Raw genomic sequence first — 11,924 nt, 5'->3', positions numbered from 1 at the left:
TACTCTATATGGTGGGTATCTTCATCTCATAGAGAGTTCACTTGTGTATCACAAAATTTTAAAGTGTTGAAGGACATATACATATGGGCATTCACTTAAAGTGTGAGCATTCACATGCTTATCTGCAGCTTGAGAGCATTTCTAGTGTACAATTTGTTATATGAATCCCTAAAGGCTTAGACGATATTAACTGCTCAGACAGTGTGGTATGAAAAGTGTGAAATTTCTCAAGACAGAATGTAACTTTATATTTATTATAGTCAGCTTGTAGTTCATACCAACTTTTTTCATAAATTTTACTGATGGGCTCTTCATATATTAATTTTAAATATAAAATTAGTTTAAGACCACCTATATGTATAATGAAAATTTTTAGTGAAAAAATGAAAAAGTAGTATACATTGATTACGTAAGGTTGTTGTAAATCGCCGTAGACCATGCATAGACCTATTAGTCCCTAGCTATATTATATAGAATTAAATCTAAGCGTAAATGTTGTAGTAAACATTTTTGTGAATTGAAGTAGTGCATCAGAGGCACTCCAACGAACGTTTTTTGGTTAAAAAGTTGTTTGATTCGGTATCCGCTAGGTCGCATCTTCGGTGGAAGGGCCAGGTAACCAATGATATAAATCAATAATATGTGCACTCGGATATGGGCGATATGTAGCTCTGCTCGTGGCAACAAACCGCTGATCGCATTGTTTGTAGCAGACTATTGGCCGCGCACAAAGACGACTCACGTCTATAACGGCCAACTACACAAAAAATACACACAATGAGTTCTGAAGATCTATATCTGAGACAGAGACGATTAGTATTTTTTTAAGATTTTTGAAACCATGTTTTTAGGACGATCAACTAGTAGTACACATAACTTAAGAGTAGTTTGGTTTTTCAGCTGTTTTAATTTATACCAAAAAACCACCATCAATAGTTTTAATTTGAGAGTATGTTATGTGGAATGGGATCGTTATAGATCCTTGGTTGCATTGATTATATTGTGCCCCAAAACTATAGTTATTTTTATTCTTTTTGGAGGTTTTAACGGTTTTAGGTTATTTTGTAATGTTGAATTCAAATTTCGCAACTCATCTTTTTCTACATACGCCTGTCACAGATAATAACAGTTTCAAGTTCAAACATTGTAATTTTAAAGAAATATGGGTGTCGTGTTTTTAGTAAACCTGCCAAGAATAAATTAATAAAAATGTTTGGTTTAGGCATCCTTGAAAAAAGCACAGAATCTAATAAAAATTGTAACTCTAAGTTCATACAAATCCGTAATCAAGGATTAAGGCAAAAGAACGTCCCACGAACCCCCCAAAAAATTAGGCTAGTGTTATTTTACACATGTTTAGCTCCCAAAACCAGAATTCAAATCCAGCTTTACAGTTTCTTTCATTCTTTACAAGTTCTGACAACTTCGGCAGATGGTGACTTTTTGAATTATATGTAATCGCACATAAAACCTTGGATTATCCGACTATGAACTAAAGGCAGTTAAGATTTTTGTGCATAATTTTGCGAGATATAAAAAAATACATCGTATTTATTACTGGTTTTTATCAATAATTTCAATAAAATTCCTAATATAGAAATTTTATTTCTTAAGTTTAAAAGGCTATACAAAGCTATTTTTATACAGCAATTTTTTTTAAGTTTCTTTCACGGAAATACATTTGTGATCTGTATTCTTAGTAATGCCGATTTCGGGTTAGCGAACTTTAAGATGCAATGACAAAATTTATTTTCTTTTTAAGTGTCACTTAGTATCTGTAGTGGACCTCTTTGTTGTCGATAACGATTAATTTTATTTCCTTATTTTAGTCGACACTAAATAAGTGAAAAACAATCAATTATTATTTTCATCTACGTGCAATTACTATCTTATATAGTAACTATATAGACTTATAGAGGTATATAACCGAAGTCATATTCAACTAAATGTTAAAGTAGTTGCGTTTTTTCCGATGTGTTGGTCAAATTTTTTTTCATTAAATACTTATTTTTTATGGTTGAACTTGTCAGTGCAGTAGCTAATTAATGAACGTCAACCAAGCTGAATGATCAGATGCTATCTTATATGTATAGGTTTTAAAGTAGTATAGTTTTAAACTCTAAAGATGCCAGCTAATCTGCTTACCGTTGCTTAGAAGCTGGGTCTTATCATATCTAGATGTTGAATAAAGTTTTACCGCTGCGTACGTTTTCACTAAATCCATATTGATCGAAACTGATAAGACTATGTACAAGATAGCAAAAAAAATATGGTAGTAAGTGTAGTGTATTTCTCGAAAATTCTAAATTAGCGTCCTGGTTTGGAAAGTAATTACTAAATAGAACTTTGTTTTAATTTTTTGATTGCAATTATTTCTCAATTTAAAATTTATACAGAGTCCAGATCAAAATAATATAAACTCCTTTATATTGTTTTGAGTTACTGTATTTTATTACGAAAGTCGGATTGGGTTTAATTAAATAAAAATTTAAAAGAAAAAATTAAAGAAGTTAAGTTATATTAATTAAAAGAAATTTATCGGTACTAATTAAAATTTGAAAGAGATCGATAACTTTTGATAAATATTGAGTAATAATACTTAACCAATCATTTCGCCCACAACTTTGTCAATCCTTTTTGGAAGAATCTGATACCCGAAAGGTTTACCTGTCCTTCAAACTGTGTAACAGAATTCTTAAGCGTGTACTTGTCTTTCCTTAACTGGTTCGTTTTTTTAAGATATGTAATACCTCCAAATAGTTTAATTAAAGAGAAGAGGTTGTTGTTGCTATATATATAGTGGATATTACTATGACTGGAATTTATAAACCACCTTTGGACAGTGCATTAGTTCTGCCCTTGCTAGAAGTATCTCTATTATTTATTTTTGACTAGCCTATGAGTGTACTATCAGCTTGTTCAAGCAACATTGCGTAATGATTGCTTTGATTAGGGTTGCACTGACTGCTCTTGAGTGTCTATCACTCAAGCTCCCAAAACCACTTAGCTGGCACTAAGAAAGCAAATATTTATATTAAATTAAATTATTATTATTATAATTAATTTTATATGTGAAATTTAAAATTTATGCAAAATTTTCACTTAAAGTTCTAATAAAAAAAATTCTCATTATTATGCATTCCACAAGAAAGAAAGACAGCAATCTACATAAACTTTCTTCTTTATATTTACAGTATATAGAGAAATTTTAATTTCGAAAATATCTATTAAGATATTTTGAAAATCCATCTCTAAAATATAGGTACTTTAGAGTAATATGAATTAGCCACTAATGCGTCAAAAACTTAAGTTGAAGACGTTTCTCAATGAAAGATCTTGTAGGTGTGTGCTATTTAGATCCTCTAGAGAGTACGTACCTAATATATTTAATATGTATGTGCTGGACACTAAGAAAGTGTGAAAGTAGATGTAAAGTACTTCTTTCGTAGTCTCAGAACTGCAGTAAAAGTCACAATAAGCGTATTCATTCATATTGATTGGTTCTCTTATCGAAATTTGCTTAGCAGAATATATAATCTTTATAATACTTTATATTTTTTTTATCCTATTTCAGGTCGACTAGACTAGACACTTTTCTGTGTCTCTTCGCTTAGCTTCAGTATTACATGTTGCTTTTAATTCTATTTTTCAAAGCTTCTTCATCTTGATGAGTTCGTTAACTATTTTTATATTTTACAGTAGCCTTATTCCGTATGATTTCTGCGTATCTTTCCAACTTCCTTTATTATAACAAAAAAGAGATATAGTAGATACATTTAGATAATACTTTACGGAATATGAATCCGTTAAGTGTTTGAAGAGAGAGAAACCAAAAATAATGCAATATATTGTTCTCTAAACTAGTAGCACCGTTTTGGTCGAACCTAAACATTTTGCGAAAATAAGTTGTTTAGTGTTTATGAAAATACTTTTAAGAGATAGCCAAAATTTGTCAATCTCAGAAGTAGTTATACGAAATATTGTTGTGCTAAGTTTTTTCGTTAATATTAATATACTATAAGTTTAAATAATAATTGATTTTAAGAAAATACACATTTAATTTCATCAATTTCAATAACATTAAGTTTAAGAAAACATGCTTTTCTCACAAACTTTGTATACCCAACCGTATCCTAAGCATTTTACAAAGAACCTACTAAAGTACTACTAAACTCTTCTCAATTTTTAAATGTATGAATGCCAAGCTTCTTACAGAAGGCACATAAGTAAACTGAATTCTTTAACAATAACACAAATCCAATTTTAATAATCCTTATTCCATAAGGGAGTTGTATCAAGTTTGTCATGGCCATCATACCTAATATAAAAATGGTTTCAAGTTTCATGTGAAACTTGGTATCCATAGAAAATCCATTACATTCTTATGTTTGCATTTTAGAAAAAAAAAAATAAAACTTAAATTTTTTATTTGCAAACATTGACATCCATGCTCGCAATCCATACGTTGGGTTCCGAAATCGCTTCCTTTCAAAGAGTCAAACACCTCTACTCTGCAGTAACCTTAAAAGTGTTAAATTGTGTTGCGGTACTGTGTGGTTAATCCAATTTGTGCTACATACAAATAGAAATACAAGTGAAAGAAGAAGTAGCTTTAAAACATACCCCGTTCCACGAAGAAAGCAGAGCACGCCAACTGAAAAGCAAACACTCAAAGATACGAAAATATTTGCTTTTTAATCCCCGTTCGGCGACTGGTTAAGCAAATATTGAAGCAAATTGAAGCGTTTGTAGTGGAATTAAAATAAATAGTTTATTTGGGGATTAGGGGAGTTAGCAGAGGTTGTTACACCTGCTAGTATTTGTTTTTCTTCTGGCATTAAATAAATCGAATTTTTATATTCTAATCCAATTATTTCTTACTTTATAGCTTTGCGATGTTACATTGGAAGTTAATGGAGCTACTCTGCATGCCCACAAAGTCGTGCTCGCTTCGGTTTCACCGTATTTTTATGCAATGTTCAATGGTAAATGGAATTAAACACTTTGATTATTTGTTTGTACGTTTATATTTATAAATAAATTGTACTTTATTTTCTCGTGGTCACTTCACTTCCTACATGGCAGATGATATGCTAGAACGTACCCAAGGAATCGTTCGTTTACATGATGTCGATGTGATTGCGCTACGTCTGCTCATCGATTATTCATACACGGGTGAAATAACAATTACCGAGGAAAACGTTCAAGTGTTGCTTCCTGCCTCTGGTTTGCTGCAGATACACTCGGTGCGTGAAGCTTGTTGCAAGTTTTTGCTCAGACAATTGCATCCTTCCAACTGTTTGGGCATACGAAGTTTTGCTGGTAAGTCATTTTTCTTGATTTTTGAAATCAGTATATATGCTATGTTGTGAATTAATTTATTTAATTTTCAAACTAAATTAAATAGTTTCTCACGAGAAGTTGATTAGTTAAACTATAAAAAACTTACTTATATCAAATTAATTAAATAGTTAAATGAATTTATGAAAGTTAGATTTCTTTTTCTTAAATACATTTTATAAATGTCCAAAACAGGCTGAATAAAGACTACTCGTTATCAAGTTTGGTATGTAAATTAGTACGATTATGACCCTACTCAAAAAGGCTACAAAGCCTTTTTAATTTAATATTCCTCGTAAATTTAAAGTGTTTCATAACTAGCTGAATGGATTTTTGTTTGCGAGTACTTTACTAATCTCCCGATAGGACATGCAGAACTATCTGAACTAACTGAGCTAAAGTTTAGCTTATCCACAAACTTTAATTTGGAGCAAAATAACCCTGAACTATGTCACAACAGATGTCAGCTGTCTCATTTTTGGACACTAGTGAACATGATAAACAAAAGTTACTATTCCGGAAACTGATTTTATTTTAGAAACTTATACCTTTATTCAATGGATCAAATCAAAAGAATTGATTTGATAGACATGATTCACATAGACTTGAAGAATGTGAATCATGTCGCCTTTGACCTATAGCTGTGGTAAGATTTGACAAATTTCTATTCGTCTGTCGCAAAAAGCGACCGGTAATCATTTGTATACTGTAAATGGCAGTACAAGGGAACTTTTATCCAGACGACTCTTTATATCAAATGCACAGTCGTCACTATTTTGGGTTAATCTCACAATACCTATGAACTCTATTACTTTGTTCTCATGGACAAGTTATAGTTATGATATCAAATAAAAATAGTATAGCTTTATGTTTAAGTTGTATATACAATTTTATATTTTCATTATCGTTTCAAAATTGGTCTCTGATAATATATATATTCATTATAAAATGGATTTTCTTCCGTGTTATATTTTTTGATTCAATGAAATCTAACTTAAAAAAAATCTTCCATTATATGCACCTCAGATGATGGGAGTTAATTAATGTTCATTAACTGCTCAACCATCTTAAATTGTAGCTGTTGTATATGTGTTTGTTTTTTTCAATGTTCTTATTTTTTCACTCAAAAATTTGTATTTGTGCCTTTCTTCTCACTCGCATTATAACAGCAATATCCCTACGTTTTATTAACCTAGAGTAGTAGGCTATTGTATTCCATACAATTGGACCACAATGAAAGTAGTCAGAATATCTTTGTCGACTTTAATTTTACTAAATTTCGTTTATATTTTTAAATAATTTATAACAATTACATAATTACAGATGCACATTCTTGCGAGGAACTCCATACAAGATCCCACAAATATGCGCTACAAAATTTTCAACAAGTTGTTGGTACTGAAGAATTTCTTCTGCTGCCCTTTGAAGAGGTATTATATAGTAAAAACATTGATTCTTATTCACTTTTTCTCCCGCTTAGGTCAAAGATTTGATATCAAATAATCAATTGAATATTTGTTCGGAAGAGAAAGTATTCTTAGCAGTTCTTAATTGGATCAAGCATGATTTGGGGAAACGGCAAAACCACATTGCAGAACTCATGAGCCACGTACGTTTACCGCTTGTAAGTCGCGATTTTCTGATGACTTGCGTAGAGACTGAAACACTTATACGCGAAGACTCACAGTGCAAAGAACTATTACTCGAAGCTATGAAATATCATTTGTTGCCCGAGCAACGTAGTCTGATGAGTAGTCAACGTACTCAGGAGCGAAGACCAGAGGGCATGAAACCATATGTATTTGCCGTAGGCGGTGGCAGTCTATTTGCTATACATAATGAATGCGAAGTTTACAATCCACGTACCAATTCTTGGACACAGATCGCACCGATGCTTTGGCGACGTTCGCGTTCCGGTGTTACGTCGCTACACAAACAACTTTATGTTGTTGGTGGCTATGATGGTGTAAGCGATTTGTCAACTGCCGAATTCTATAATCCTCTTATAAATAAATGGACCAATATAACACCGATGGGTACTAAACGTTCTTGTCTCGGTATTTGTGCTTATGATGGATTACTTTATGTATGTGGTGGTTATGACGGAGCATCTTGTCTCAGCAGTATGGAGCGTTATGATCCATTAACTGGCATCTGGAGCTCCTGTCCAGCTATGAGCACACGTAGACGTTATTGTCGCTTGGCAGTGTTGGAAAATTGCATTTATTCCCTTGGCGGTTTTGATTCCACGAATTATCAATCTAGTGTAGAACGTTTTGATCCACGTATTGGTCGTTGGTGTCCGGTACCTAGCATGACAGCACGAAGAAGTAGTTGCGGAGTTACGTCAAACGATGGTTATTTGTACTGTGTTGGCGGTAATGATGGTACAATGTGTATGTCAAGCGGCGAACGTTTCAATTTAAGACGCAACTCTTGGGAACCAATAGCGGCCATGCATTCCAGAAGGTAAGAAGATATTAATTAATTAATTGTTTTTATTTACACTTGACGAATATTTGTTCTAGGTCCACTCATGAAGTAGTCGAAGTTGATGGCTCTTTGTATGCTTTAGGTGGTAATGATGGCTCCTCTTCTCTAAACTCTGTAGAAAGATATGATACTCGCCTTAATAAATGGACAATTGTTAGTTCGATGGTTGCGCGTCGTAGTTCTGTTGGTGCTGCCGTATTAGAATGTTTCTATTTGGAACGTGGTCTTGTGCAGACAACGAATTTATGACCTTTGTCCACAATAGCAGAGACGTTTGCTGCAGCAGCAGTGGCAGCTGCAGTGGTTGGCGGTAGCAACAGTAGCGGATCATCATCAAATAATGCGAATTCAACATTAACTTCTGCAACTTCGTCAGCGGCTTCAAATAATTTAGTAGTGCCTGGAAGAGCTGTAAGTGGTCGTAGTATATTAGCCAATGACGTTGCCGGCTTGCTAGTAGGTAATAGTGGCTTAAATGCTTCGGTTTCATTAAGCACTTCAGCGCCATCCACCTCAACATTACGTCGCAATCGAGAACGCGATAATGTGAGTAGTGAAAATAATCGCGGAAGTAACAATCCTTCAGTAGTAAGTGCAAACGTTAGCACAAATAAACCTCCTTCGACCGCTTGATGTTTCTTTCTCAAGTATAATAATTAAATTCTAGTCAGCTAAGCTGCGGCTACAGCATTTACTAATCCAGCTGACGAAGGTTAATATATTATTTTAATTAAGAGATGATCGTGCACATACTCTACGCTACCGAATTTACTGCCCTTAGTTGTAAGCGCAAAATTAAGGAATTACAATTTAAACTTCAAAGGACACCTTTTATCTATGGACGCATATAGTATTTAGGGAAAAATCGTTCTTAAATCGCATTCAACTACTTTAACGTTTATATTATATAAGACCCACAAACAAATTTACACTTATCGTTCTTATAAGCATTACCCACTATCCTTAAGAACTATTTTTACGTAACCATAAAGGATATCTTTAGAGGATAAATCCCTTTTTTTCTATTAATATTGTATGAATGTCGTGTTTGCAAATTTATGAGATCGTTCAGACGAATATATTATATTTACTTAGCTAAACCCAACACAATTAAGTATTATTCATAACGATATTATATAGCCCACGTATAATTAAATTACTAAATAAATTTATGCAATTTTAATTAATTAAACTAATTGTTTTAATATAAAGAAATATTTAATGAAGAGGTAAATATATAAATGTTTTTATAAAATTTTGTATTACTATATTTATAATGCTGTCTTGTGATTTATAAGCAATTCGCATCTTTGCTTGAGAAGACTTGCAAACAGAACGACTGGGTCTACGTATCGGAACTACATGTCGCCAGCAACGACCAAGGAACTTCACAAGCGGGCCCAGCGGATTACAACAACAGCAAACAGAATACAATTGCAATTAAGAAATTGGGATATAGTTAAGCATGCATATTAAGTTTTAAGATCTTTACCTTTATTGTATTAGTAATCTATCACCGCAGGAAGAAAACAGAAAAAAACAGTACTAAGGTATTAAGTAGTCATTGAGATAGAGATGAATATGAAAATTTCTTATGATTACCTTATCTCTTCAGTAGGATAGATCTTACCAGGACAAAAAATGAAAATAACCGGCTGAACACACATCCCAACTTAGGTCACGGTATCTTGAATGGTAGCTAAATGTTTCCCATTGAGAATTTTTTAATATCAAACCAGAATTGTATATATATGTCTATTTCCACAGACATATTCATGTTTCAATGGTTACATAGACTATGCAAACTGGTTGTATAACTTGTCAATAGTCTTAGACTGCTCTACTGAGTAAGAACGCTTTACTGTTGTAAAAATAAACGGGTATTTCAACTAGGCGGCTACCTGGAGCCGCACTTCTTCAACGACTTATTTTCTTTAAAATATACTTTTTTATCAGACCAATATATTATATAGTACAATAAAGCTACGGTCTACAAAATTGAATGCCTGATCTAATCGTTCAAGCATTCAAACATCCAAGTTGTTTTATCTCTGCTTAATATTTAATATAGCATGTCAAAATAATCCGTCAGTTATATATAATAAAGTTTAATTTTGAATTCAAAATATTATATATCCACTACAGGTCAATTCGGTTATGATTTGTCTTATGAAGATAATATTAATTGTATTTTTACCCAAAAGTAGAGATAAACTGGAATCAAAACATTTTTTGCACTTCCACTTCATCTTATTTCCTACATATCGTATAGTAGATATGATTTTTCGGTTCTTTACCTAAAACGAGACTTGATCGTATGTATTGATCAGACTTCGGACATATGCTTAATGCAATACTTCTTATTTTTCTAACATTTGAGTTTTTTATAAAAGCCCTACAAAACCTTATTTTTGTATGGTCTATGCTTTCCTGATGTCTGAAGATGTGTATGGTCTATGCTTTCCTGATGTCTGAAGATGTGTTCCGTTATAAGATATATAAATTTGTCATAAACAACAACCCTCTTAATGCTTAGTTCTTTAATTTTGCATAGGAAATGATTTTAATTTTTGAGATAGTTTTTTAATGTATAATATAATAGGTCATAAATAATGATCCTCTCTGGACTCACGTTAACCCATTAATGACAGATATTGATTGATTTTGTTAAAAAAAAAAACTATAGATGGATCATGTTACGCTGTTGACATAGATAAGAAAGTGTTATATTTTAGAGAAATAATATCACTCAGACGAACATTTGTTTATTGTAAAATCAGTATTTATCTATTAACTTGCAAAAAACGGATATTCTTCTAGATTTTCCAATACTTTGAATGCAGAGCAAAACACCTAAATTTACTTTAATCGTAAAAAAACATACCTTTTGTTGCTCGTTTTTAAAGGAAAAAATTTAAGGGAGCTTGTTTAAAGGAACTCAATTTTTGAAATATAAAAACCACCCTAATGCCCAATCTGGAACCAGTGGCGTAACTACAGGGAAGCGACTAGAAGCAACGCTTTAGGGCCCCCGAATTTAGGGGGGCCCATTATAAATTAATGTATTCATTGTATTTATTTTTAATAAATTCGCAAAAGTGGGACGAAACGTTTTTTGTTGGAATAACTCCATATTGCACCTACTCCATATTGCATTTTATAAAAGATACTTAAATTTTAAATTTAAAGTATATAATATATATGTACTTCAAATAAAATGTTAAACCTATTTATAAAATAAAAAAGTTTTTCTAAGAAAAATATGTGTCTGAATCGAGAGTTTATATGGAAGCTGTATCTAGATTTAAACCCATTTTAATATAATTTTGTACGTTGTTTTATGCAAATAACAGTACAGTATATACCAAAATCATTCGAATACCTTTATTAAAAACGGAGAAACTTTATATCCGATTGTTAAGTTTATATGGCTGCCATAAGAAATAGTAGTCCAATTTCAATTAAATCAAAGGGTGAACAGAGTTCGCTTCCGAAAAGTATGTGTGTAAAGTTTCATTCGAAGATTTCAAAAGCTGAGAAAGTAGTTTAAACTGAAAAAGTACATATATACTATACTGATATATATGGTATTTATGGTATTTCCGACGTTTCTTTTAATGTGTTACGAATATTTCGCCAAACCTTATATACCCTTTTTACTCTTTTTCGTGTAAAGGGTATAAAAAGATGTTAGTATGGGCCCCTTAGTTAGAATTTGCTTATAGGCCTAAAAAATGTAGTTACACCACTGTCTGGAACCCTTTATAAACTCATCATCATCTTATTTTTACCCTAATAATATGGTATGTGTCAAATGATCGGCAGTTGACCATCTTAAATGGCAAGTAAGTTTCATGGTGTAGACCCTCCACTTCTGGACTTAGACTTTAAATTATATTTGCTTTATTTCCAATCTAAAAAACCCATAATAGTTATTTTAGTAGATTTTATTTGATTTTTTATACTAAGTATAAAATTTGTACTTTCTTGCTTAGAAAATTAATTAACTTCATTTAATTGTTGTAAATATTGCAACAATTTTTAATATTTTTTTAATAAATCTAAATTTATGACGTCATTGTAGTAAAAAA

At 32.0% G+C, this 11,924-nt stretch overlaps 1 protein-coding gene across 1 annotated transcript; it reads left to right on the top strand.

Annotated features, from left to right (window-relative positions):
• The first annotated feature begins 4,892 nt into the window (after window positions 1-4,892).
• Window positions 4,893-8,997, top strand: LOC119684677 (kelch-like protein 17). The gene is made up of 5 exons (XM_038098775.1): window positions 4,893-4,985; window positions 5,086-5,322; window positions 6,664-6,770; window positions 6,821-7,809; window positions 7,869-8,997. Exons 1-5 carry the CDS (start codon window positions 4,976-4,978, stop codon window positions 8,080-8,082), a joined length of 1,557 nt encoding a protein of 518 aa, XP_037954703.1. The 5' UTR covers window positions 4,893-4,975; the 3' UTR covers window positions 8,083-8,997.
• The last annotated feature ends 2,927 nt before the right edge of the window (window positions 8,998-11,924 follow it).

This window comes from Teleopsis dalmanni, chromosome 2 (genome assembly GCF_002237135.1).
Source record: "Teleopsis dalmanni isolate 2A chromosome 2, ASM223713v2, whole genome shotgun sequence".
NCBI classification, from domain to species: Eukaryota; Metazoa; Arthropoda; class Insecta; order Diptera; family Diopsidae; genus Teleopsis; species Teleopsis dalmanni.
The sequence above is the reverse complement of the archived record's forward strand: the minus strand, read 5'-3'. Positions and strand labels throughout refer to the sequence as shown.